This window comes from Pongo pygmaeus, chromosome 8 (assembly GCF_028885625.2).
Source record: "Pongo pygmaeus isolate AG05252 chromosome 8, NHGRI_mPonPyg2-v2.0_pri, whole genome shotgun sequence".
NCBI classification, from domain to species: Eukaryota; Metazoa; Chordata; class Mammalia; order Primates; family Hominidae; genus Pongo; species Pongo pygmaeus.
The window spans coordinates 53,986,411-54,011,523 of NC_072381.2; the positions used below are offsets into that span (position 1 = coordinate 53,986,411).

General features: G+C 46.0%; 2 protein-coding genes and 1 long non-coding RNA gene across 7 annotated transcripts in view; 1 reads left to right on the forward strand and 2 right to left on the reverse strand.

The window, feature by feature from the left end:
• Positions 1–262: 262 nt before the first annotated feature.
• Positions 263–3,167, reverse strand: FAM170B (family with sequence similarity 170 member B). The gene is made up of 2 exons (XM_054437010.1): positions 2,920–3,167; positions 263–1,466 (listed from the first exon to the last, which is right to left on the reverse strand). The coding sequence occupies exons 1-2, from the start codon at positions 3,143–3,145 to the stop codon at positions 727–729; spliced, it is 966 nt and encodes a 321-aa protein (XP_054292985.1). The 5' UTR covers positions 3,146–3,167; the 3' UTR covers positions 263–726.
• Positions 3,168–6,573: 3,406 nt separating this feature from the next.
• LOC129006831 (uncharacterized) lies at positions 6,574–20,591 on the forward strand. Of its 2 annotated transcripts, XR_008492096.1 has the most exons (4): positions 6,574–6,810; positions 10,352–10,466; positions 12,032–12,190; positions 19,848–20,591. It is a non-coding gene; the product is annotated as an uncharacterized LOC129006831 (long non-coding RNA). The 2 variants fall into 2 exon arrangements; XR_008492095.1 differs by lacking the exon at positions 12,032–12,190.
• Positions 20,592–23,787: 3,196 nt separating this feature from the next.
• The window catches only part of TMEM273 (transmembrane protein 273), a 33,645-nt gene continuing 32,319 nt past the window's right edge, over positions 23,788–25,113 (reverse strand). For all 4 annotated transcript variants that reach the window (XR_008492037.2, XM_054436514.2, XM_054436513.2 and 1 more), the window contains one exon: positions 23,788–24,960. Coding sequence is in view for 3 of the 4 variants with exons in the window: in XM_054436513.2 (XP_054292488.1) it covers positions 24,936–24,960 (25 nt within the window). In the remaining variant the exon portion in view is untranslated. The remainder of the gene's footprint in view (positions 24,961–25,113) is intronic.

Consider the following 25,113-nt stretch of genomic DNA (forward strand, 5'->3'; position numbering starts at 1 on the left):
GTGGTCCACGATTAATTTTTCTTGAATGAACACAGCCCCCTGAGACAGGGAGAAGGATAAAGATGAATTTCGTGGCAACACTTAAAAATGTATAGTTGACATAGATGAACTCATAGATCAGAAGGACATCCCCAGCCTCCTGCTCTACCTTGAGAAGCTGCCTGTCTCCAGGTGTTTGTACTAGTTTGTAACCTATGGAAATGGCAACTTCCCATGTGTCCAATATGACAGCATGGTTCACTCAATTAGTCACTGCATTCAATTTTGTGTTATTCAAGTTTAATCCCAATAGCATAAGACATAGAACTAGGGCATATGACAGATTTGTAATAGTGAAAAAAATAGGGCTGAAGAGTAATTTGCCGTTGGCTGTCCTGTGACCCACATCTACTTAGCAAGTGTGGACCTGCCTGATCCACCGGCAAAAATAGAAATCCCTCTGGCCATGCGTTTGTGGATTTCAGATGTTGTGCCAGCCATCAGAAACACTCAAAGCCCTCTTGTTTGGGTTTGGGTTTTGAAATGGACTCTGGTGGAGATGCTGTGCCTAGGGCAGGAAGGGGGCTCCTTCCAGTCTCCCGGCCCTCGCTGCTCTACACTCCATGCCTTTCCTTCCCCTGACCCTGGTCCTCTCTCCCTGCCCTAGTGGCTCTGATACTGCTGGCTGGGGAGGGAGCAGTCCCAGGCACTGGAGGTGAGGGCAGGGTTGGGTATCTCCCCTCTGGCTCACTGCTTCTCCTGCTGCTGTGCTGAGAGCACCTCACCCTGGGGCCGGGAACATTCGCTGTTGTCTGAAGGACTCTGCTCCTCCTCCAGCTGTTGGTCATGTGCTTTGCCCTGAGCCCGCCTTCTCTCCAGCATCTCCTCAAAAAAGATCTGACAGCTGAAGCCCTCCCGGATGCCATGCTGGGCGTGCTCCAGCAGAGCGTCCAGGGTGGGGAAGACCCGGCAGCAGGCCAGGCAACGCAGCCCATAGTTGGTGGTGACCAGCCAGTCCGGTGGCGCCCGCAGCTCCTGCAGGCAGCACTCCAGCAGCTCTGTGTCCTCGGGCTCGGGGCTGCAGTTGCTGTTGCAGGCTTCCAGGTCCCAGCACAGATCGGTGCTGGAAGCCATCTCGAAGGAGGAGCCGTTCCGCCTCTGCCTCTTGATGAACTGGGCTTCATGGATGCGGGGCTTCCTGCTGACCGGCTCGAAGCCGGCCTCGGTCTCCCAGGCCACAGCCACACCCCGCACAGTCTGCACGTGCGTGTAGAAGGCACACACACTCTGAGGAGCAGCGTTGTCCTCGTCGCACATGCAGGAGCAGCACGACTGGTACTGGGAGTAGGACTGGTACTCGGAGGACTCTGAGGATGGGGAGCTGCTCCAGCCCAGCATCCCCCGGGCCCTGGCAGCGAAGTAGAGGCCCTCCTCCCGGGGAATGGCAGGCCCCGGCCGTGGGAACGACCCTTCTCTCTGTATAGTCCCTGAGAAGCAGAAGGACATTGTCATCAGTGCCCCCTAAGGGATCAATGCCACATCTACCTTCAGGAGCCTCAGACTCTGAGAGGGTACAGGCTCTGGGAGCTCTTGAGCAAACACCGCCCCCTCTGCCCATTTCCTGAAAAAATGAAGATGGTGATAATGCCTATTTCATAGGGTGTGGTAATGATTGAATAATGTATGAACGCAATCACCAAATCCTTGACTCAACTGAGAAAGACCATTAAATGGTGAATAACAGAGTTATATACACATTAGAGATATGATGATAAGGATCAAATAATGTATTAGAGTAATCACCAAGCAAAAGACCATCGACTGGGGAATAGGTAAGCAGACTGAGGTGTATCCGTATAATGCAATCTGTTAAATCCATGAACCACTGAGACGTGCAACAATATGGATGAATCCTGAATGCATTATGCTAAATAAAAGAAGCCAATTGAAAAGGCCATGTAGTCATAAGAGAATGTGAACAAAACAAAAAGAGTCCATGTCGTATATGATTTTATTCAGATGACATTCTAGAAAAGGCAAATTTTTAGCAACAGAGAACAGCTCAGTGGTTGCCCAGAGCTGGGGATGGGGTGAGAGGAGACTGGCCATAATAAGACACAAGGGGGTTTTTAGGGGTTTTGAAAAATCTTCTTTATCATGACTGTGTTGGTGGTTCCACAAATGTACATGTGTCAAACTTCTTTAAACTGTGCATTTAAAATTGCTGAAGTCTGTGTATATAAAAGACACCTCAATAAAGCCCATTTAAAAAACAACACATGCAAAGTGCCTTGGCCAAGCCACCCAGACCCGCCATCCTCTTCAGCATTTGTGACCTGTCTTCACCTTCTCAAGGGGGGCATCTCACTATCTCCTTCAACACTTACTGTGTCCCTCTTGCCATGGAAGTGCTTGCCAAGTTTAATATTCAAAACAACCCTAAGAAATTATATTGTTAGGATTCCCATTCAACAGAGTAGGAAACAGAGGCACGGAGTTTGAATGAGTGGTGGAGCCATTGGGCCCCCAGAGCTGGTGTGACACTTAGGTGCTGCCCACAGACACGTCCCAGCGGTCTTCAAATTGATGTTCTAGATTAACTTTCATCATTTTGTTATAAAGGAATTTTTTATTTCGCTGCTGAAATCACAGGATGGACATGTTGTTTTCTCAAATACACATTAAAATAAATACATTACTATAAACATTTTACATTTTCATCCTCATATCCCCTGAAAACACCTTATATACTCATAACAGCCTCAGTCATACCAAGTGTCCCATAAATATCAATTTCCTTTCCCTCCACATCTATGTTTATGGTCAACACAACCATTTGGTAATGGTATCAGGAGGCAACCTGGCACTGTCCCTTCCCATCAGGGCTTCCTTCCCAGGGAGCACAGCTGGCTGACCTTCCAGGCCTTTCTTTTTACCTACCTGGCCAGAACACTTCCACACTCTCCTCAGTGGACTCAGGGCTGGTCAAGCTGAGGGTGGTCCCATTGGTGGGTGACTGTTCTCCCCTGTGGTCCATGAAGTGGCGTTTCATGATTTGAAATGAGTGCCCAGTGTCTCGGTGCCCCAGCTGTTCAGTGAGAGTTGGCTGGGGCTGTACTGAAGGCCTCCAGCTGGCCCCAGCCAGGGTGGACACTGAGCTCCCCATGGTCGCTAAGATCTTAGCTCTACTGTGTGACCTCATCGATGGCACTGGTCTGTTCTGTGACCCATGGTGAGGGCAGAGGCTGAGGCTGGATACAAGGAGAGGCTTCCCAACATGTTCTCATTTCCCCATGGGACCTCCTTTTCTGTCTTGTGTATTGTCATGGACACACACAAACACAAAACACACATACTCCTAACTCCTTAGACACACATAAAAACACAAACACATAAACACAGAGACACTTGTATACACTTAAGCATGCATGGAACTGCTGTCTTAGTCCACCTGTGTGGCTTACAAAGGGATACTTGAGGCTGGTGATTTATAAAAGAAAGAAGTGTATTGGGCTCATGTTTCTGCAGCCTGTACACGAAGCATAGTGCCAGCATCTGCTTCTGGTGAGGGCCTTAAGAAGTTTCCATTCTCAGCAGATGGGGAAGGGGAGCAGGTGTGTTTAGATCACATGGGTAAGAGAGGAAGGAAGAGAGAGTGGAGGAAGTGACAGGCTCTTTTCAACACTCAGTTCTCACAGAACTAAAAGTGAGAACTCATTACCACAAGGGTGGCACTGAGCCCTTCATGAGGGATTTGTCCCCGTCACCCAAACACCTCCCTCTAGGCCCACCTCTCACATTGGATATCAAATTTCAACATGAGATTTGAAGGGGATACCTGTCCATACTATGTCACTCACACACAAAGAAACACATACATGATCACTCAGACACACATATACACTGGAACACATATGGCACACACAGTAACATAAACATATGTACGTGTGTTCACATAGATACATAACATGCTCACACATACAAATTCACACACATATTTACTTAACCACACAGACATACATGCACACAAACTCATGCCAGATTAATTAACCATACATAGGCTAACATACATACAGTCATCAGCCAACATAAAATGACCCTGCTTCCCAATGTGGAAAAGCTTTCCTTCTCCCCCCCATCTTAAGTCCCCACGCTGACCCTGTTTAGCTCCTCAGCCTTCCACAACCCCACCCCACCCCACCCCTCCCCTCTCCTCTACTCACTCCCTTGCTCAGTTCCTGTGACTCCAGACACTTCGCTGCTCCCGGACATGCCCGGCATCCTCCCCTCACGGGCTCTGGGTTCTCACACTTGCTCTTCCTTGTGCCTGTTCCAGGCTTTCCCCTAGGTTCCTGTGTGGCTCTCTCTCCTTCCAGTCACCTCTGATCAGGTGATGTTTCAGAGGAGCCTGCCTGGCACCCCCAGGAAAAGAGCTTTCTTAGGCCCTACAGCTCTCTGTCACCTTACCCTGTTTCATTTTTCCATGATAGCATTTACCACCCTAGGCTGTATATAATGTCTGTGTGTGTATCTCACGGGTTTACCTGTATCTGTCTTCTCCTCCATAGATGTAAGCTTAGGCAGATAGGGACTTCCTTCGTTCCATCCACCTCATTATATCTCTAGTGTCTAGATCAATGTTTTACATATTAACAAGCACTCAAGAAATAATGAGTAAATAGCTGATGAACACATTGGGCTGAAAAAGGCGTTACTCCCTCTGGGAGCGGCCTCCTCTGTTCTCCCTTGATCTCTGTAGTTCCAAGGTGGCTGGTTCTCTCCCACTAGGACTCTGGGAGTTGCCTCTTCCTTCTCCATTTGCACAAACCACTCTTCAGCCTCAATCAGCCTGATAAAATGTTCACCTGCCATCTCTCTGCTCTGCGACACAGTGGCACTTCACTCATTTCCTCCAACAAGCTTCTTACCACTTCCCTCTGTGGCTAATCTCTTCCCAACCTTGGTCAGTCTCATCAACTCTATTCCTTTGAATCCCAAATACTAAACAGTTCAAATAGGTGATGGATTGAAAATAATCCCAATATTCCACAAGCAACATCAATATCCCACACACACCCAGCACCGAGGAATATCCTCCTGTCTAGAATGTGAGGCCACTGTGTGGAGGAAGACACCACGGCGCTCTACTGAGCCATGAAAGTCACGCCTGACCTAAACAGAAGACTATGTCCTCTGGCTAAAGGAGGAAATAGTGTAAGTGCACCCTTTTTTAACAAATAAATACAAACACTTGCCTTACAAAAACAAGAGGGGGCCGCCAGCACAGAAAATAAGTAGGTCATTGGGGGATGGAAGGCAGTTCAGAGAGAGATGACATCATGGAGAATTGTTAAGCAGCAAAGTAAACAGCAAGTCTGGGAGGAAAGGAGACTCAGCCAACAAATTATGCTGAAAAATTATATTCGCTGTTTTTTTGAATCAACTTTGGTCTCACTTCATGTAAAACAATTAAGAATATTTTCGTAATGGTTCAGAGCTTATGCTTTAATGAAAAATGTGTAGAAAGAAAATATGTTAACATTTGTAATTATAAGGTGTTTTTTCTCAACTTAAACAATATTAATCTTCACAAGCATTGAGAAACTTTGTCATCTTTTCTAATTTCAATGCTTTAAAAAACTCACTGTTTCAATTTGCATTCCTCTGCTTTTCAGTGGAACTGGAAAAAAAGCAAATGAGCAAGAAGTTTCCAGGGGAAGAAATGCAGAGGGATGATAAACATATGAGAAGATGTTGAGTCCTACTGTAATAAGGGAGCTACAACTTAAAAATGTGTAGTATACAGTATGGCATTTTTCACTCATGAGCTAGGTAAGAGTTAAAAAGATGGACCAGACCCAGTGCTGGTGAGGACATAACGAAATGAACACTTTTATTCTCTGTTGGAACAGTGTACCTTACCTTTCTCAAAAAGTTTGGTGGTACCCATTAAAATTAAAAGTGGGCAGGCACTTCCTAAGCAGTTTACTCTCATCTCTTTCCTAGGGAACAGCCACATTATGTGCTATGTGCATAAAATAGCACCTAGAGAAATATTTATTGCAGCATTGTGTATAATAGAAATAAAGACAGGATACTTTCCTAAGATCCATCAAAATAAAGAATCTACAACATAATCAAACTGTGGAATACTACACCATGATAAAAAGAAAGAGATCTGTACATACTGATAAGTGAATTCATGTTAAATGAAAACACAAGATACAAGGAATAGATAGATGACTCCACCTATGTAAAAATTAAACACACTCCTTCAAAAGCACTGACCAAATTCTATATTGTCTATGTATCAAACGGCACAGAGGAGATCTGAAAATAATCACACTCAAGAGAAAACAATGTTGACCTCAAGAAAGAGGAGAAAGATTAGGTGGGGCTGTGTGAGACCAAATTTTCCAAAGATGGCCAAACAAATCTATATCACAACCCACATGCCCTTCTGATAGCATGACAGGGTCCCTCTTCCTGAACTGGGGTGGATTTTGTAACTGCCTCAATCAACAGAATGCACAGGAGTGATGTTTTGTGACTGTCAGTGCCAGGTCATAAAAGATGTGACTTCCTCCTGGTTCTGTCTCCCTTCTCCTTTGGACTCAGCCACTGTGTTGTGAGGAAGCCTAGGCCACATGGAGAGGCCACATAGATGTGTTCCAGGCAGCAGCCCCAGCAAAGGTCTCAATCAACCACCATATGTGTGAGTGATGGAACCTTCAGATAATTTTGCTTCCCAGACTTCAAGTCTTCCAGCTGGGGTCCAAGACATAACAAGGCAGAGACAAGCCCTCCTGGAATTCCCTACCCACAGAAACTGTGAGCATAAGAAAAGGTGTTTTACACACTAGTTTCTGGGGCAATTTGTTACAGGGCATGGTATTTCAATGGACTTTGATTTTCCCTTGTAATATTGAAATATGTTCTAGTGAGCTAGTTCGTTAACCAGCATCTGAGCTCTGTGCATCTTCCTGGCCCAGTCAGGGAAACCTGGGGGCGAGGTGAGCCCTGTGGTTTTCCCAGGACAACTTGGGAGGATGGTTCCCATTCTTACCCCATAGGAAACAACTTACTAGATTGCAATGTTTATATACGGTTGCTTTTGTAAAGACAAAAGCTTTACAATTTGGGGCCCAAACAATGTTTTCCAAAGTCCCTTGAGTCAGGTCTTTCTTTCCCCAGAATCTATATACGTTCTTCCCAATCCTCTCAAAAATTATACACTGTGAACCCTCCTTAGAGATAGGGAGCTTGGCACTTCAGAGGGGTTTGATGAGCCTTGGGTGGGAGAGCTGGGAGAGAAGTGGCTTCCATCTCAGGCCTGGGGGCAGGGCTGCATGGCCAGGTTGCTCTGATGTTTCCTATGGGCTACTTCTCTGGGGCTAGTTTGGAGTGAAGCCCCTCCGATGGTGAGCGATTGTCCTCCTCATTCACATGGCCTCTGGCTGCTTCCGTCTATGGGAAGAGCCTCTGCCCCAGCCGCTCTGCTTGCTCCATGCAGATGCTCAGCTGAGACCACCCACACAGGGCTCCCACCCATCCCCCTGCCACTCTCCAGTGGGTTTTCCAGCCCTGCCAGGAACCTCTGCGCCTCACTGCTGCAGCCAGCAGGGCTGGTGTGCAAACCCCCAAAAGGACCAATGCAGCACTTTCTTGGAGCTCTGACGCCTGGCCAGCTCATTGCACACATTGCATGTGAGCCCTAAACCTCATCCAAGAGGCCTGGAATATTTTCTAGTCTTAACTTTTCTTCCAAAACCTACTCTTCCCAGCCTCTGTTTTTCCCAGCTGAGGAGGCTAACAGGAAACAAAGCGGCCACAGCCACAGCAGGAAGCGGAGAGGCCGTGTCTCTCTTCACTTCTAATTCCAGAGTTTGGCTTGCGCCCCGATCTGGGCAGTGGGGAGAATCATTCATTCTGGGGTCCATGGGAGTCCAGAAATAGTCTGTCCATTTGGCCAAGGGGTGGTGCTTCGGTCTTAATCGTGGCATTTCTGTGGCCAGAGCCACTGTGTAAAGGTGTTGCAAACGGGCAATGATCCTGCTCTTCTCTCCACACCGAAAGTGAGGCCCCTCTAAGGGGGCAGGTGCCTTGCCACCCTCCCAAAGTTCTCCTATTATCAGATTTAACACCCTAGGGCAGGGGAGAAGTCGGAAGCTGCCCGGACACTGTGCAGCAGGTTTGCATGGAGTGGGGTTGGTGGTGTTCAGAGTGGGAATTTTTCCCAGTGAAGGTCAGTCCTCAGGGCTTAGGGATGACCTCATCGTGTGCTTGGGCTGCAGAGAAAGTGCCAAAAGCTATCAGACAAACTGAGAAGCGGAGTAGGGAAGTACTATCTTTTGGGTTCATTTTCTGTTGCTTCTTGTAACTATTTTAAAAGAAGTGAGTCAGTGGACCACAGAAGGCTCAGCTCAGCCACAGCGAAATGTAATCCGGAGGACTCTTCTTCAGCTCTCCCAAGCAAATAGGAAAGGGAGTTTTGCTTTTGTTTTTCTTTAGATATAATAACAGGCTGCTCCTTTGGCGGGTTTGTTTGGCGCTGTCTCGGGTTTTGGCCTTCACCTCAGGGTGCCCACACAAATAGCCAAGGCCTTCCCTCTCATCAGGGAACCAGGAGGGGGCCGGTCCCTGGGGCTGGGTCCTCAGTCGTGGCATGGCTGTGCTCCAGGCCCCAGAGCCCCACCTGGCCCGGAGCCTGCCACATTTTGCTCAGCTCTGGCCCAGCAGGGCTGTGAATGTTCAACAAGGTTGTGGGATGCAGAAGCGTCTTCTTCCAACACACACTTCCTTGGAAGGGCAGCTTAAGCTGAGAGGAAAGACTCCTTTTTGGATGCCATGCACGTGACCCAGCAGCCCAGGATCCCACAGGATCCCAGCACTGGCCACGTCCTGTGTATGCTCTTGGAGAGCCACGGTGGGAGCTCTAGGGAAAGGTGTCTTCTCTCTCTCTATGTCCAAAATGGGCTGGCCACGGGCCACGCTGGACACAGCCCTCAGGAGCCATTCCTGTCTTCTACTGAGCCAACTTTCCTGCAGCGTGGCACAGCTCTGACTTGGAGGGTGAGACTCCCGGACTCAGAGGCCGACAGTGAGTCACCTTGATGTCTAAGTGTGTGAGGGTGAGACCCCAGGACCCAGAGGCTGACAGTGAGTCACCTTGACGTCAAAGTGTGCTATACTTGATTCCATGTTCCTTTTAACCCACATCCAAGACTAATGGATGTCTGTGGCTGGAAAGCAGCAAATATGTTCACAGATAACTCCTGAGCAGAGCTGGGATGATTTATTTTAATCCCCACAATTGGAATAGCTATTTCAAAGGCATGGCTGAAGATGCTTCTTCCCAGCCTGTCCTGCAGAGAGATGATGCAGTTGTTTAATGGATGATCCCAGTGTCCCGAGGAGGCCAGCAACTGTCCCTTCTCCCGCACAGCACCCAAAGTCTTGAATGGATCCCTGGCCCTCCTGGAATAAAGTATTCATAGGGTGGAGAACTTCTGGGAAGATTGGATCAGGCCACATCAAATTCCCACAGGAAACTTCCCAAGAAAGGCCCCAGGCCAAGGCTTAGCAGCCACAGGGGAAGCAGTCCATTCAGTCATGCCTCCTGCAGTGCAGTGAGACTGGCTGGACATTGGCTGGGGCATTGGTTTCCAACACCCCATCTGCCATCCCCACCACACCTCCCCACCCCCAACACACACAAACACACACACACACACACACACCATGCCCTAGGCCTGTGAGATTTGCTCTAGGCCTGTGAGCTTTGCTCTAACATGGAGGACTGGTTCAAACAATCCTCCACTGCTCCAAGTGCCAGCATGTTTATGTGACTATCTCACAGAGGTAATAACTTTAGTGGAGCAGAACTGAGATCTGGCACATCCACAGCACAACAGGGAGTGGCTAGAGATGGCCGAGCAGTGTGGCTCCCACCTGACCAGCAAGCACCATGGTCATCCATGTCCAGGGAGGAAAGGGACCTGCCAGCCATGGTGTGAAACAGGCAGTCAGCTGGGTCTCCCTTCTAAGGGAAAGGCAGCTCTCCTCAGAAGCCATCCCAAATCTACCCTGGCTCTCAAGGAATTCAACAAATATGACAAAGATGAGAAGGGAGAAAATATGAATTATTTTCTGCAAGACAAGACTATAAGCATCTGCATATTTAAATTTTGATTCATGTTTTTGAAACAATTTCCTGTTTTGACGGTAACTCAGCAAATGCATTCTTACTTTATTGGAAACAGCATTTATTAAGCTATTTGTGTAGCACAAATTCACAGGTCATGATACATTGCAGTAAAATATCACCAAACAAGCCAAAAGGTTATTTTTTTCTATTATTTTCCTGCCTTAGTGAAAGCAGTGTAAATGGCTCTTATCTGAACCACAATGAATTCACATATTCAAGTTGGCTTCTTCGGAAATTTCAGGCCACAAATGGCAGTGATGCGACCAGGAGCAGTAACACGGTAGGTTCCACCACCCAACCCACAGCAAATTAAATCTATCACAATAAAGCCAAACTAAGAAAATTAAAAGGCAGAATAGCAGCAACTGGAAACTGATCTCTCAAGACCTCATTGATGAGCTTCTGGAAACAAAGCCTGCTTCCCCCACGTTGCAAGGCCTGTCTCCACAGGAGATGTGTGTTGGAGAGCTTGGCTGCGTGGTGTGAGCACCAGATGTCTTAGCAGGACCCTAAAGTTCAATCCTCGGGAAGCCTGGGACTATTTTAAAATATAAGTGCCAAACATTTGGAATCAAACTAACTCAGATTACCAATGTGTAGCCCTCAGTCACATGTAAAAAATGGAAGTCAATATAACCAGTGTAACCTTTCCTCCACAAGAATGGCATAGTGACTTGCATTTTTAATGAGTTTATGGCCAAGAGGGGCATCTACTAGTGTGCTGGGGCCAGCTGGTACTGGCTAATGAGAACCAGTTGTTAAATCTTTAAGAACTTTGCAAGCCAGTTGTTAAACACAGCCATTATCAACATTAAAAATAGTATAAACTTATAATTAAATAAATTATATTAAACATGAAAGTAATAAATACTCAAACGCTCCACATCCTAATTATTTTACTACATTTTAAGACACAGTGGCAGCTTGTTAGAGGGCTTGGTGGGAGTATTTACACCATGGTAATAAGCAAAGGCTAAAACCAGGGGCTTCCCCCTCCCCTGCCAGGAGCAAGTGGTTGAATATTTACCATCACACTACTGGGGGTTCCCATAGGAGAGATGACCTGAGCTAACAGTTGTGGCTGTGAATATAAACCCTCAAGCAACCTGTTCCCCAATAATGCTAACTTTCTAGAACAGTTCCCATTATATGGGCTGCATATTAATTAGTCAGGGAAATGCTCAGAACCCTTCCACCTGCACATGAGTCTGTCATCCAAAAGACCACCAGGATCACTAAATAGTGAAAAGGAGATCCTTATTGGTGATAGCAGTTAGTGAACTGTAAAGAGGCAGTATCTGGCAAGTACCAAGATGCTCTCTCTTCGAACAGGGGAAGGGCAATTTGGGTTTTACGGCTCACAAGGCTGGTATCCTATGTATGCAGCAGGTTTGGGGAGAAAGCTGTACATATTTATGAGGAAAGTCAAGTGCATGCACAGTGGGTAAACATGTATGTCACATACATCCCATGTTCACTTTGGGGCAGGGTTATAGCATTAAAAGAAGTAGAATTTGGCTTTTTATGACAAAAGGTGAACCATATGACACAAAGACAGTTTGTGCACAGCCTCTGTAAGCTGCTGAAAATGGCTTAAGGTCTGCAATTGCTTATCAAGAAAGAATGTTGGTAAGGGCATCCTCTGTCCAATCAGAGTTGTAGTGACTGGGTTGTAAATCAGACTTGGGAGGGGTCTGATAGCACCATTGTTAGGGAGTTTGGAGCCATAGGAATATAGAGATTACTCATGCCAGCCAGGCCCTGAACCAACCTGTAGGTAACTTTGTTTCCTTAACCTTGGTGTCTGTCTTAGTTGATACAGCAGTGTTTATTTTGATCTTTCAGATTACAAGTCGCAATTTAGGAAGGGTGCTCCATCATCATTTCATGATTCTCACTACAGCCCAGACAGGCGGGCAGAGCAGTGTTCTTTCCCCGTTAATAAATGAAGAAGCTGAGCCTCAAACAGATGAGGGGGCTTCCTGGGTTCACACAGCTCTAAAGGTGGGAACCTAGCTTTTTCAGTGACATTAGCTAGATGTGGTGGGCACTTCTCATTAGAAAAACAAGAATTAAATCAACGTGAGGTCCAGAACTGGTGTCCCCTGTTGGAAAAATAAATTGAAACTAATGTTCTGGCAATAGGTAGCAAAAACTTTAAACCTATGGTACCATCTGTCTCGACAATCTTACCTCTAGAAATTGACCCCTGGAATCAATTAAAACTGTGCCTTTATTAGCCCATTTTCATCAGCCCATGTTCAACACAGCATTGTTTATGGGAGTGAACTCAGAGGCAACCTAAGTGCCTGAGGTGGAGGTTGGGCTAAGTTGGTTTGGTTGCATCATCCTCACCTGGAAACTTGTTAGAGATGCAAATTCCCAGGCCCCACACCAGGCAGACCTGCTGGTTGGGAAACTCTGCAGTGAGGCCTGGCAATCTGTGTTTCAGTCAGCCTTCCCTGGATTGATTCTGGTGCCTGCTAGAGTTTAAGAACTCCTAGGTTAAGTAAATTATGGAACAACTAAACAATGGAATGCAATGTAGTGAATAAAGCACATGGGAAAATCTGTTCACAACATTATGATTACAAGCATATACCAAATAATCCCAGTTACATAAAACCTAGAACATGCATGCATATATACACACGTAAAGTCTGAAATTTTACATGGCAAGCATTAGCAACATTTCTTTGTACGAAAAAGAGATTCCCATCCTTTTGTTAATCTTTTTCTATGATAATTGTGTAAGAAAATAAGCAATAAATTACTTCCAGCTTTATTTAAAGGCTAATGAGGCTGGAAAAAACATATAGGCCCACAAGCAAGATTTTACAAAGCCCCATGACTCCTGGCCACTCTGTCCTAAGATGCTCCACGCCAGTCCCCTGGACAGGTCTCTCAGCCTGGATCCCTTGAATGGACATCAGCCTTTGGGTCCCAGAGCATTCGGTTCACTGGGTGCAGAAAAGGGGCTAGGTTGAGGAGTGGAAACCTGCCTCTGACCACAAGGGGTTAAAACCTAACTGGCTGGGAAGAGGCTCCTGGGAAAGATGTGACATTTGTTTGCAAGGAAACATAAACAATAACAGATGAAGACAGTGACATGTGGCTCAGAGTGAGCCTGATCAAAGCCAGCTGGGCAAGCAAGCGCCAGGCCTGGCTGCAGGAAGAGATACCCTAGGGGCAGGCTTGGCTGGAGAGGGTCTGAGAGGGAGGCCAGGGCAGCCTCTCCAGCTGTGGGGACTGCCCCAGGGAGTGTGGCCAAGAATTCCAACCCTTTTGGGGGAAGTTGGGTAGGACTGAGGCTTCAGACACTTGAGACCTGAATTAGCTGTTCCAGCTGCTGGGAGGGATGGCCCACCCAGAACTGTCTTCTTAGCCGCATGGTTGTAGAACAGAAAACAGTCAGCCTTTACCTACCACCAACCAGGTGCAGAGCACATTTGCCTTCAAGAATACATGGATTCCAGCCAGGATGGACATGACTTGCCACAGGCAGGCTAAACTGTTCCCTTTCAGTGACTTTCTAAATGGGGTGGTAATTTCATTACATCATCAAGTATGGTAGTCCTGGAGCAGATGATCTTTGAGCCCCTCTTCCCCATTTTCCAGGTGAATTTGCTTAAAGGTCACAGAGCTGCTGAGTTGTGTAGCAGGCGTCGGAGCCAAAGGCCCATGTCTATCTACAGAGTGCAGGCTTTTTCCATCCCAGCAAGCCGGATCCTCATCCATTCCCACCTGAGCCCTCCCAGTGCCTCCCTCTGCCCTCCCCAGCTCAGGACACCTGCCCCAGCCCACAGCTCTTCCAGCCACCACCATCCATCAATTCCTCTAAGCGGCAGAGCCCCGTAAAGAACCAGTGTGAGCCCAGACTTGGTATTACCATGTCTCCATCCTGCAAAGGTGAACACAGCTCTACAGTGGTTCTTTCAAACTGTGCCAGGCAAATGCTAAGCACATATTGTAAATTATCATTAATTGAGGAGATGTTTCCTTTTGGGCAGCAGAATACCTCACTGGTTCTGTGGACAATCGCTGAAGCTTAGAAGTTGCAGTACACCTACAAGTTTTCTCAACTGGCCTGGGCCCAAATACGACCTTGCACTGTTCTCCCTCACGGCTTTCAGATGACAGCACCGGCTCCCCACTCAGAATGGGGCAGTGGAAGAGGGGCTCCCTTTCAGCCCCCACGTGATTTCTGAGAATGTGACATGCCCCCACCTGTGGGTTCCAGGTGTCAAAGTCACCTCCTGTCACCGTGCTCTGATTTTGTTCTTTTCTTCCTCCCCTTTTTACCACCTCTTCCCTAATGTTGGGTGAGTCATTACCATGCCCATTTAGAAAGTCACTGAACGAAGATGCATTTAGCTTGCCTAAGACCATCTCATGCCCTTCCTGGCTGGAATCCATCTTTCCTTGAAGGGACATTGAGGGTTTTAAGTGGCAAAACTTCCCCAAACAATCCCTCTTTGGACATTATTTTCTTTCTACAAAGCTTCACTCCCTTGAAATTTGTGGAAACTCTTTTTGAAGGCAGATCCCCTTCCTGCCAACCAGGTCTTCTGCCCAACACCTTCTCTAGGAAGTGGTGTCAGTGGCCTTGGGCTTTTCCTTAGGAGGAGCGCCCTAGGGTTCAGGGGCATAAAACCCTGCATGTGTTTGTCTACAGCTTTGCTCACTCCTCAGAGCTGAGCTGTGTAGTAGATCCACAGCCACCATAGTGAGCTAAGAGTTTCTGGATTCAGTGCCTGATGTTGCTCCTGGAGATTCGTATCCTGATTGAAGGCTGGTTCCATATCTGTTTACCCAGGTAGTGGGGATAAAATTCATCTCTAAGTGAGCTACTCCCAAGAAAGAGAAGAGCAATTAATGCACCCTGGCCCTCCCCCACTGTCTCTCTCAACACCCATGGACCCCTGAGCCTAACATATGCCTGTGCCTACTGCTGTGGTCACAGCGTCCCCACCTTCACCTCACTCAGACATTGGGCTGACCTTGATCTCTAATCTTAGCTTGTTTTCATCACCTTGCTACCCTGTTTGCCTTTCTGGTCTCACAGTTCATTCTGTCCATGTTTCTCTCCTATCTGGGGGCTCTCTCAACCAAGTTCACCCACAGAAGCAGCAGAAGCAGCTCTGACCTCTCTGTCTCCAAGAGCAGCCTGGCATAATAAGAGCCAAACCTGAGGTGTAAACTCAAAGAGGCCAGAGAGGAACGTGCTTCTGTTCCAATGTCAGTGCTCCAGAAACCCTGGAGACCAGGCTCCCCAGTAACACTAATGCTCAGACTTCTTCCACACTGGGCATGCCACATGCAAACTGCAGTTTTAGGAGTAAAAATTCTATCTGCCCCTAGAAAAATTCTTGTGTCTGTGCCAAAAGAATATACACAAGAATTTTTGTTACATGTGTTTTACAGTAACAAAAAACTAGAAATGGCATGCAATAAAAGACTGAGTAAACCGTTGGAAATGATTTCAATTAGGAAAAAAATAGCAAAATGTTTAAAAGGCAAAAAGCATTGGTGAGCATGTGGGAAAAGATATTGCTTTAGACTGTTAGTGGGACAGTGAATTGATAGGGATTCAGTGATGAAGATTTAGGCAGTAACTACTACAACTTTTATTTTCCATTTCTCCGTATGGTAATTATCCTAGCTAGTTTCCCAACCTCTTTTTTTCTTTTTCTTTTTCTTTTTTTGTTTTTTTGAGACGGAGTTTTGCTCTTGTTGCCCAGACTGGAGTGCAGTGGTACAATCTCAGCTCTCTGCAACCTCTGCCTCCAGGGTTCAAGTGATTCTCCTGCCTCAGCCTCCCAAGTAGCTGGGATTACAGGTGCACACCACCATGCCTAGCTAATTTTGTCTTTTTAGTAGAGGCAGGGTTTCACCATGTTGACCAGGCTGGTCTCAAACTCCTGACCTCAGGTCATCTGCCCTCTTTGGCCTCCCAAAGTGCTGGGATTATAGGCGTGAGCCATTACACCCAGGCCCAACTTCTTTTTGAGCAAACGTAGTCATTTAAATTTGGGAAGAAAATAACCCATTTTATCTGGATGTTCAAATTATTTCTATAAAAATATTCTTTATAGTTGCTTATACTATTTGGATATTTTTAAAGGAACAGCAACAAATGTTTACTAAGCACCTACTCTCTGCCCAGCACTGTCCTGGCAGTGAAAAAGACAAAATCCTTGTCCTAAAGAAGCTGGCATTACTGTGGAGGATGAAAAAAAAATAGATGGATACAAGCATAAATACATAACATAATGCCAGTGGCCATAAGTGCCCTTATGATAAATATAGCATGGTAAGTAAATATATAACTAAAGGAGTGTTCTCAGGGAAGGCCTCCCTGTAGAATAATGTAGGGGAAGAACATTGAGTGGAGAGAGTGATCTGTCATTTGAGAATCTGGAGAAAAAGCTTTCCAGGTAGCAGAAACAGCAAGTGCAAAGACCTAGGCTAGATATGGCATTTTTAAAGTCTAGTAATTCCATGTGACTCTTTTATACTTTCCATTCGCCTGCCAAGGATTCCCCTCTGTTCGCCTTTCTGTTCATTTCACCTGAAAAAATATATATATATTTACAATAATTGTTTAAGTCCTTGAATGCTAATTTCAACATCTGGATTATCATGGGTTTACTTCTATTGTCTGTTTTCTCTTGTTAAGAGTCATGTTTTCCTGCTTCTTTGATTGCCTGGTATTGTTCCTTTAAACATTGTGGTTGATGCATTATAGAAGTTCTGGATTCTGTTATCTTCCTTTGAAGAGTGTTGATGCTTAGTTGTTCTATGTTTTCTTAGATTCTGTATTTGTCTACTAAGCATCCATTAATTACAGGGCCAAACTAACAGCTACTGTTGTATATATCTGCCCTGCAGTCCAGTTTCCCTAGGTGCCTGAAAAATCTTATCCCTGGCTGGGCACGGTGGCTCACACCTCTAATCCCAGCACTTTGGGAGGCCAAGGCAGGCGGATCACTTTAGGCCTGCCTGGCCAACATGGCAAAACTCCATCTCTACTAAAAATACAAAAAGTAGCTGGGAGTGGTGGCACACACCTGCATGAGAATCGCTTGAACCCTGGGAGCAGCCTGGGTAACAGAGTGAGACTCCATCTCCAAAAAAAAAAAAAAATGTATCCCAAACTTTCTCATCAATCTTGAGTGTGTGCCTCAACCACCTTCTTTATCTAACTCTCACACACCAAGCCAGTATTTCCCCTGCCCTAAATCACCCAGGGCCAGTCAACTGGAGACCAGAGCCCACCAACCCTATCCACACTAGCCAGTACTAAGTTGCTTCCCCTTTCCTGCCTTGCTTTTCCCATGGAAAGCTCAATAAAGGCTCTGGGCCATGCTTTTCTCTGGCTCTTTCTACCTTTTGACCAAATCTGGTGCTTCCTCCCTGTGGCCTCTTGGGACATGGTATGTCCCCTTCTCTTAGGAAATGTAAGTACTGTAATAAATTATTCCTTCCATGACATCAGCTCTCTGTGTTGTCTTTCAGTCACCTTTAAAATTAAGGCCTGGGCACAAATCATTAGTCTGGCAAGTTACATCACTGGTAAGTTACCTTGATTCTAGAGAATCCTGGTTTTAGGCTGTGTTGGCTGGGTCTATTTCAGTTCTGTCTCTAGTCCTAGAGCACAACCGCTAGTCTTGGTTTTCATGGGAAGCCAGCTGTGCTTACCAAGTATATTAGTGTTCTCCAGAGAAACAGAACCAATGAGGTGTGTGTGTGTGTGTGTGTGTGTGTGTGTGTTATATATAAAGAGGTTTATTTTAAGGAACTTGCTCACACAATTATGAAGCTGGCAAGTACAATGTGCAGTTTGGGCCAGCAGGCTAGAGACCCCGGAAGAGCTGAGGTTGCAGTTCCAGGCTGAAGGCCACATGCTGCAGAAGTCCCTCCTGCTCGGGCTTTGCTTTGTCCGTGCCTTCGAATAATTAGATGAGGCCCACCCAAGTTACGGAGGGCAATCTGCTTGACTCAAAGTCCACCAGCTTAAATGTAAATCTCATTCACAAACATCCTCACAGACACATCCAAAATAATGTTCAACCAACTATCTGGGCACTGTGGCCCAGCCAAGTTGATACATACAATTAAGCATCACACTAAGTCCTTCTATTAATACTTTGGCAGGATTTAAACTTCAAACTTTGTCTCTCAATGGCAGGACAGCTGCTGAAATCTCTGCTCAGCTCCTTTTAGCCTTCCAGCTGTTGTTTTCCACTGAGCCCCTTGGTATTTCATTCTGTGCATGCCAAGTTTAGGAGTCAGCCATCAGTTTAAGGGGAATTTTGAAGCAGAGTTGGGGTCTCTTCCAAAATCGAAAGTTGCTTCCTTTCTGGGATTGTTCCCCTAAATTCTAGCCACTATGACAGCATCAAGCCCCAACCTCTGTCTTCCTAGCACAGTAAGATTGTCACATCCTGCTTAAACTCTCTTGCCCTGTATGCAGTATAAACGGGAACGGGTTCTCAGAAGTCGATCTAAATAAATGTGGAGCTCACCTACTTCTTTTCTTTTAAGGGCCAATTACTCACTGGATCCTCCTTTGAAGCCAAGATCTAGTGTCTTTTGGCAGCTCTGGTAAATTGTGTTCTCTCATCTGATCTGTCCTTTTTTTGATCTGTCTGCTCCCTCCTCCTAGAACACCTATTAAATGAGCACTAGAACTCCTGGATCTTCCCTCTGCATCTCTCAACTTCCATTTCACAGAATCACCTATTGTCTTTCTGCAACTCGCTTTGTGAAAGAGAAAACTGATTTCACAAAATCCAGACAACCAAATGGCCAAACACGTTAGCACCTTGTTTGTCTCCATAGACTTCCTGACCCTCCTTCTACTCAGCCCCAGCCCTGCGCACAGCAATGTCCTTACTTACCCATCCCAGCTTGCCGAATGATTTCATGCTTCCAGGCACTGGCATGCCAGGTGCCAGACACCCTGCCAGGTGCCAGTTGCCCTGTCTGCTTTTCTGACCAACAAACTCCTTTGTGTCCAGACAGAGATGTTGCTCTGCTGGCCACTGTGATTTTCTCTTTCTCCTGGGATCCAACAGCACCCTGTTCACACCTCAAAAGCAGCACTCACTTACACTGTTTGCCTGTGGTTTCCTCTGTTAAGGTCACATCTATGTCTTCTTTGTTTTTTCCCATGGTGTCTCATACCGTACTTTAGAAGAGGGAACATTTATAGAGCACCTACACATTTTGGACACTATTCCAAGTGTTTTACATGCAATAACTCTTTGGCAAGTCATAGCAACCCCCTAGGGCCATCATTGTCGTTACAAACGAGAAAACTAAGATGAAGTTGAGTCACTTGTCAGGGGTTGCGCACAGACAGTAAGCAATAGGCCAGAAGGAATTAGACCTTAGCCAGCTGGATTAGAGCCCACACTCTGAACTGTGAGAAGGAACGATTCCATCCACGAAGGGGCATGCTGATCATAATGGTGGGTTATTAGAGTGCATGCAGCTGTGTCTACAAAAGCTAGGCTACGAGTGCAGATATAATTTACATGAGTAAAGTATCCACAGGGTATAACAGGTGCTTGCCACCATCCTCTGAGAAAGTTTTCTCCTGTTCCATTGTGTCTTCTTTTCCTTTTGAGACTGACCATTTCCTTATGTTCGTCAGTGCCACTTCCATCTGGACAGAAGGAATCCAGGTCAAGGCTGACGGGAGGAGCAGGAGCCATTAATGAGAGCAGACCTCAGAAGCCAACAGAGGTGAGAGGAGCACCATCCACAGCCCCATCCTCTGAATGCTGTGGGAAGAAGTCCACAAAATACCACCCCTTGGAGTGAGTCAGTAGCAGAGCCCTTGCTGCTGTCTGCAAATACCCCATCAAAACATGTTTGGGGTGATTCTGGGACCTGGTTTCAATTTCTTTTCTGCCAGTCAGCAGTTGTGCTTGACTCACAATTTGTTGCCATCTCTTGAATTAAACTCAGGAAATAGGATAAAGATCAGAACCACATTGTAAAAGCTTCCTTATGGTTCCTTTTTTGCTAAGATAAATAATGAGCAGCTCTGATCCACCTCTCTGGAGAGCTCAGAGCACACTACCAGGAGCTCCTAGCCACAGAGTGAGCACAGGTGGCTGGTGTTCTCTTGATGAGGAAAGACAGCAGTGTCCAATCTACTCTGCCTTGCACGGAGCCCCAGGTGCTCTCCCGGACTGTGTTGCTACCTAAAGCACATGGCAATTGCATGATGCTAACCAGAGCAGCCCCCTCACTCATTAGAAACATCTGCTTTCCATTATTTACACAGGAAAAGTTTTCCTTTTTACTGAGCCTACCCAGTTCAAACTTAAGTGGGATTTGCCAGCTATCTGGCTAATTTTATGAACAATAATAAAGATTGGTGAACACTTGGTTTTTGTATAATTATAATCAATTTTATGTTAAACTTAGCTTAAAAGAAATTTATCTTCATGAGAAAAATAGACAGACTTTAGTGAGGACCAATCTGCAAAATGCCTGACCAGAGTTCTTCAAAACTGTCAAGGTCATCAAAATCAAAGAAAGTTTCAGAGATTGTCACAACCAAGAGGAGCCTAAGGCAATGCTGTGACAAAATGTCATGCGGTGGTCTGGATGGGGTCTTGGACCAGAAAAAGGATACTAGATAAAAACAGGAAGTCCAAATAATATGTAGATTTTAGTCAATAATAATGTATCAATATTGGCTCATTAAATTGTGACAAATGTGCCATACCAATGAAAGATGGTAATAACAGGGGAGGCTAGGTGTGGAGCATTCATTCGAGTACTCTCTCAACTATGCTCTCAACTTTTGGGTGAGTCTAAAACTGTTCTAAAATAAAAACTTTATTTAAAAATATATAAAGAGGCTGGGCACAGTGGCTCATGCCTGTAATCCCAGCACTTTGGGAGGTCGGGACAAGAGGATGCTTGAGCCCAGGAGTTGGAGACCAGCCTAGGCCACATGATAAAACCCTGTTTCTACAACACATACAAAAATAGTGGCACATGCCTGTAGTCTCAGCTAGTCAGGCGGATGAAGTGGGAGGATCACCTGAGCCTGGCAAGGTCAAGGCTGCAGTGAATCGTTATTGTGAAAATGAACTCCAGCCAGGCGACAGAGTGAGACCCTGTCTCAAAAAAAAAAAAAAAAAACTATACATATACATATGTAAATTAAGAATGAAACAAAAACTTCCATAATCTCACCTTCTCTGAATTTTGGAATTGTGTAAAATTTGCCTCAAACCAATGATAAGTAATAGCTCATGTTTACCAAGTGCTGACAACATGTCAGTGTGCTAAGAACTTTACACACGTTACTCGTTTAATTCTCACAAAGATCTTATGGGGTAGGTACAACCATTAGCCTACTGTACAGATGTAGAAACTGAGGCATAGCACCATTAAATAATTTGTCCAGCTCAGAAAGCAGCATTTGGTTATAGAGCTCATGTACTCTACCACTGCTCTATACTGCACAGAGCAGGGCCACAAATGAAAAGACAGTCATGAGTCCATTAAAATTCCAGGACAGTGAACACTGGGACATAGGATATGCTGCTAAGGGGGGCTGGGACATTCAAGGCCTGAGTGACTTCTCTGCATCTGTATACAGAGCCTGGTAGATGTGCTACTCATTTGTCATCTGATGATAATCTACTCACGAAAAACCATATTCTTTGAAGGATGATTAATTAATTTGACAAATCTGAGATTAAGACAAATGACTTAGAGGGGAAAGAATCAGTCATAGCCTGCACCTGGCCCAGTATGGACTTCCTGTGGCAGGCCACTACCCCTTCTGCCTGTATCTTCGGGTCTGCCCAGTTCAGCCTCTCTCTATCTAAGCAGCCAACCTGCACACTCCATCTCAGGGGAAAGGAGCCTCCAAGCTGGCTCTCCCCATCTTCTCTCATAAATCCCAGAGTATGTTCTAGAATAATCGTTGACACATGCTTTTAACCCTGATTTGCAGGTTTGAACACCTGTAGAAAGGTGAGGTTCACTCTCTCCAAATGGAGCCCATCCTTGCCTCCCCAATAGCCTAGGAGACCCAAGACCCAGTTGCAGAGCTCTCTAAGGTCATTGCTCCTCAGGCACTCCACATCCTAGCCCATGACTCCCGAACCTGGGGTTGTGCTGAACTCCCTCTTCCTCCCTGACAGATTGATCCACCAGCAAGTCCTGGCATCTCTTCCCCTAAGGTCCATCCCAACCCCATCCTCACCCCCAATTCTCTGCCTCTTTGCTGCCAGCACTCCACCTGGGCCACGCTCACTTCCTGCTTGGACTGCAGCATGGATGCTGCAGGGACTCCAGAGGCTGCAGAGGGATGCTAGCATGCCGTGACTCATTTGAAAGTCACAATAGCACTGATATTTTTATTTCCAACTGCCTAGCTTGTCTGCCTCTCAGCTGTTTTCCAACTTTGACGATGGAAAGGTTGCATCTTCAGGCTCTGTTCAGCTCAGCCTCCCTCTGTCTAAGCAACCCTGCCTGCTTAGAAAGGAGTTTTATTAACTCCTCCAAACCTACATTTATTTCCTAAAATTGCATGATATGTGTACTTTCAACACACAGAGAAGGACACCCATACATACACATATTTGTTTGTATATTAATTTGTATAGATTCAATTTAAACACACTTTTAACTATATAGATTGATACATATATAGATGATTTTTAATTTGTTGACCTTGCCAGATAACCCTCTCCCATCTCACCTTCCCCTCCTTCCCGTACTGAATCCTGGAGGCCCTAAACCATATCCACTTCATTAGATCCTGACTGGCTGCAGCCATCTGCGACCTGCTTCCCTGTGCAGGTTGACTCTTCCTCCTGACATTTGAGAACCATTTGTCCCCTTCCCTTAGGGCATGATGTTCTCCATGCTATGGTGGGCTGTGATGGGGGAAGCTGTATGTGTCCTAGGGTCCCAGAACTTACAAGGCTGGGAGGATGGAGCTTAGTCCAGACTCTGGCCTCTGCTAGCATACTGTCAAACCACAGGGTGAGGCAACCATGCTGGAATGGCCCTGACTCGCAAGGCTACACTGCAAACCCAATGGCTTGTTAGGACTCCTTTCAGTCACTTCCAAGAGCTACTGCCCATTGGACCCTGCATCCCCAGGAGCTGCTCTTATGGAGAGGAGCTGTCGCGGGGGTCTTCAGAGAGCTTCCAATAGGACTAGAAGGACATCCAGAAGGAAGATATTGAGCTGGGTTTGGAGTGTAAGCCAGGGAGACCTCAATGTCAGGGCCTCCTGCCCATCTGCCTCCCAGATGATGTCAGCCTTTATGACCCAAGGAGAGGACGCTGGCCTTCAGCATAATTCTCTCTGTTCTTCACTTGGGAAACCTTGTGTGGGGCTAAAACAAAACCAGAGTCCAGTGGTGGTGTTGGGAAAATATTTCATGAGGTGGGGTCGGGGAGAGAACACCAAGGTTTTGCTGTGTGTACAGAAGGTAAAACGATGGCTGAGATTCCAGGAGCATTCACCTTCAGTTCACAAGTGTTTCTGCCATTCACAAACCAGATGTCTTAATTAAAATGCTGCTAAAGGAAGCAAATCAATTAGCAGATCCCATACAAGATGGTTTATTTCATCCTACACACAGAAAATTGCTTATGAGTATCACATTACCGCTCTTGGTTATCAGTTAACAAAGGCTGCTAATGAACAGCATCGTTATCAAGTTGGGTAAGAGACGCCCTGGGAGTCCAGACAAATTATGACAACACAGCACTTTGTTGTGAAATATAGCTCATCTTTCATCACACACAAGGAGGGCAGCCCAGTCTGAGAGATTTCCTGGAAAGTGGAAAGGCAAAGAATATTCCATGATGTGATCCCAGAAATACAGGGTTAATATTACAAGGGAGAGAAATGCTCATGGGGCCTTAGCCTGATGGCAATTGTAGAATGGCGTGGCTTTCCTCAGCCTCTACCAGTCATGTCTTTTATGCAACAGCCATGCACATTGTAATAATAACCACAAAATAATTGTATAAGGAGAAAAATAATAACTGACATTCATGGCCCTCTGCAAGGCACAGCATCTGCTTTCTCATTTGGTCCTTCGTTGGTTCCATCCTTTGAAGGTCTGAGAACAGCAGGCCCATTCCATGAACACCAAAGCCCTTCCTACCACGCCAGCCCAGACTGCCATTTCTCCTCCAGAAGGCCAGCATTCATCATCGATAGGGCTAGAGACCATCCCGGAGTCCCCACGTTTCAGGACTCCCGAATCTTCACATAGTCTGTCTTTAAGAAGGAATCTCCTGGCAGCTAAGAGGGTGAAGCTAATCGTTCTACAAATTACTGCCTAACTGTTGATAAGACGAGAGTGTGTAGGAAGCTGTGTGTTGGGTCGGATTCCCCTTTTCATGAGCCATTTTCTGTGGTAGGTTCCACGGACATGGACACCATGCCCTCATGGAAGCATGAACAGCTCCAACACAGGGTGAAGTTTTTGGTGTCCACCTTCTTCTACTGCAGGCTAAATTGCTCAATCCTTCCTCTGTGCAGTCTGCTTCTTCCAGAAGAGGCATGATATTTTCCTTCAGGACAGAGGCACTGTATATTCTATTCCTTCTATTATTTGCCTCCAATATTCAGTCCATGTGAAAGTTCATTACCAGCCTTGGGTGTTGGATGCAGAACATCCTGAGATGTTAACCATGGGCCATTTTCCACGGGGCTAGAACACCTCTTCATGTCACTGCTTGCCTACAGCTCAATCACCTGTGCATCTCTGGAAAGGAAGAGAACCATCTGAAAGACTTATTGAGAGAGCAACTATGCTCTAATTATTGCATGTGTTTATGCAATTCACACAATTAAAGAGGTATAAAAGCTCATCAGCAAAGCCTGCAAGGTGGGACACTTCCTTGCGCAACATAGAAAG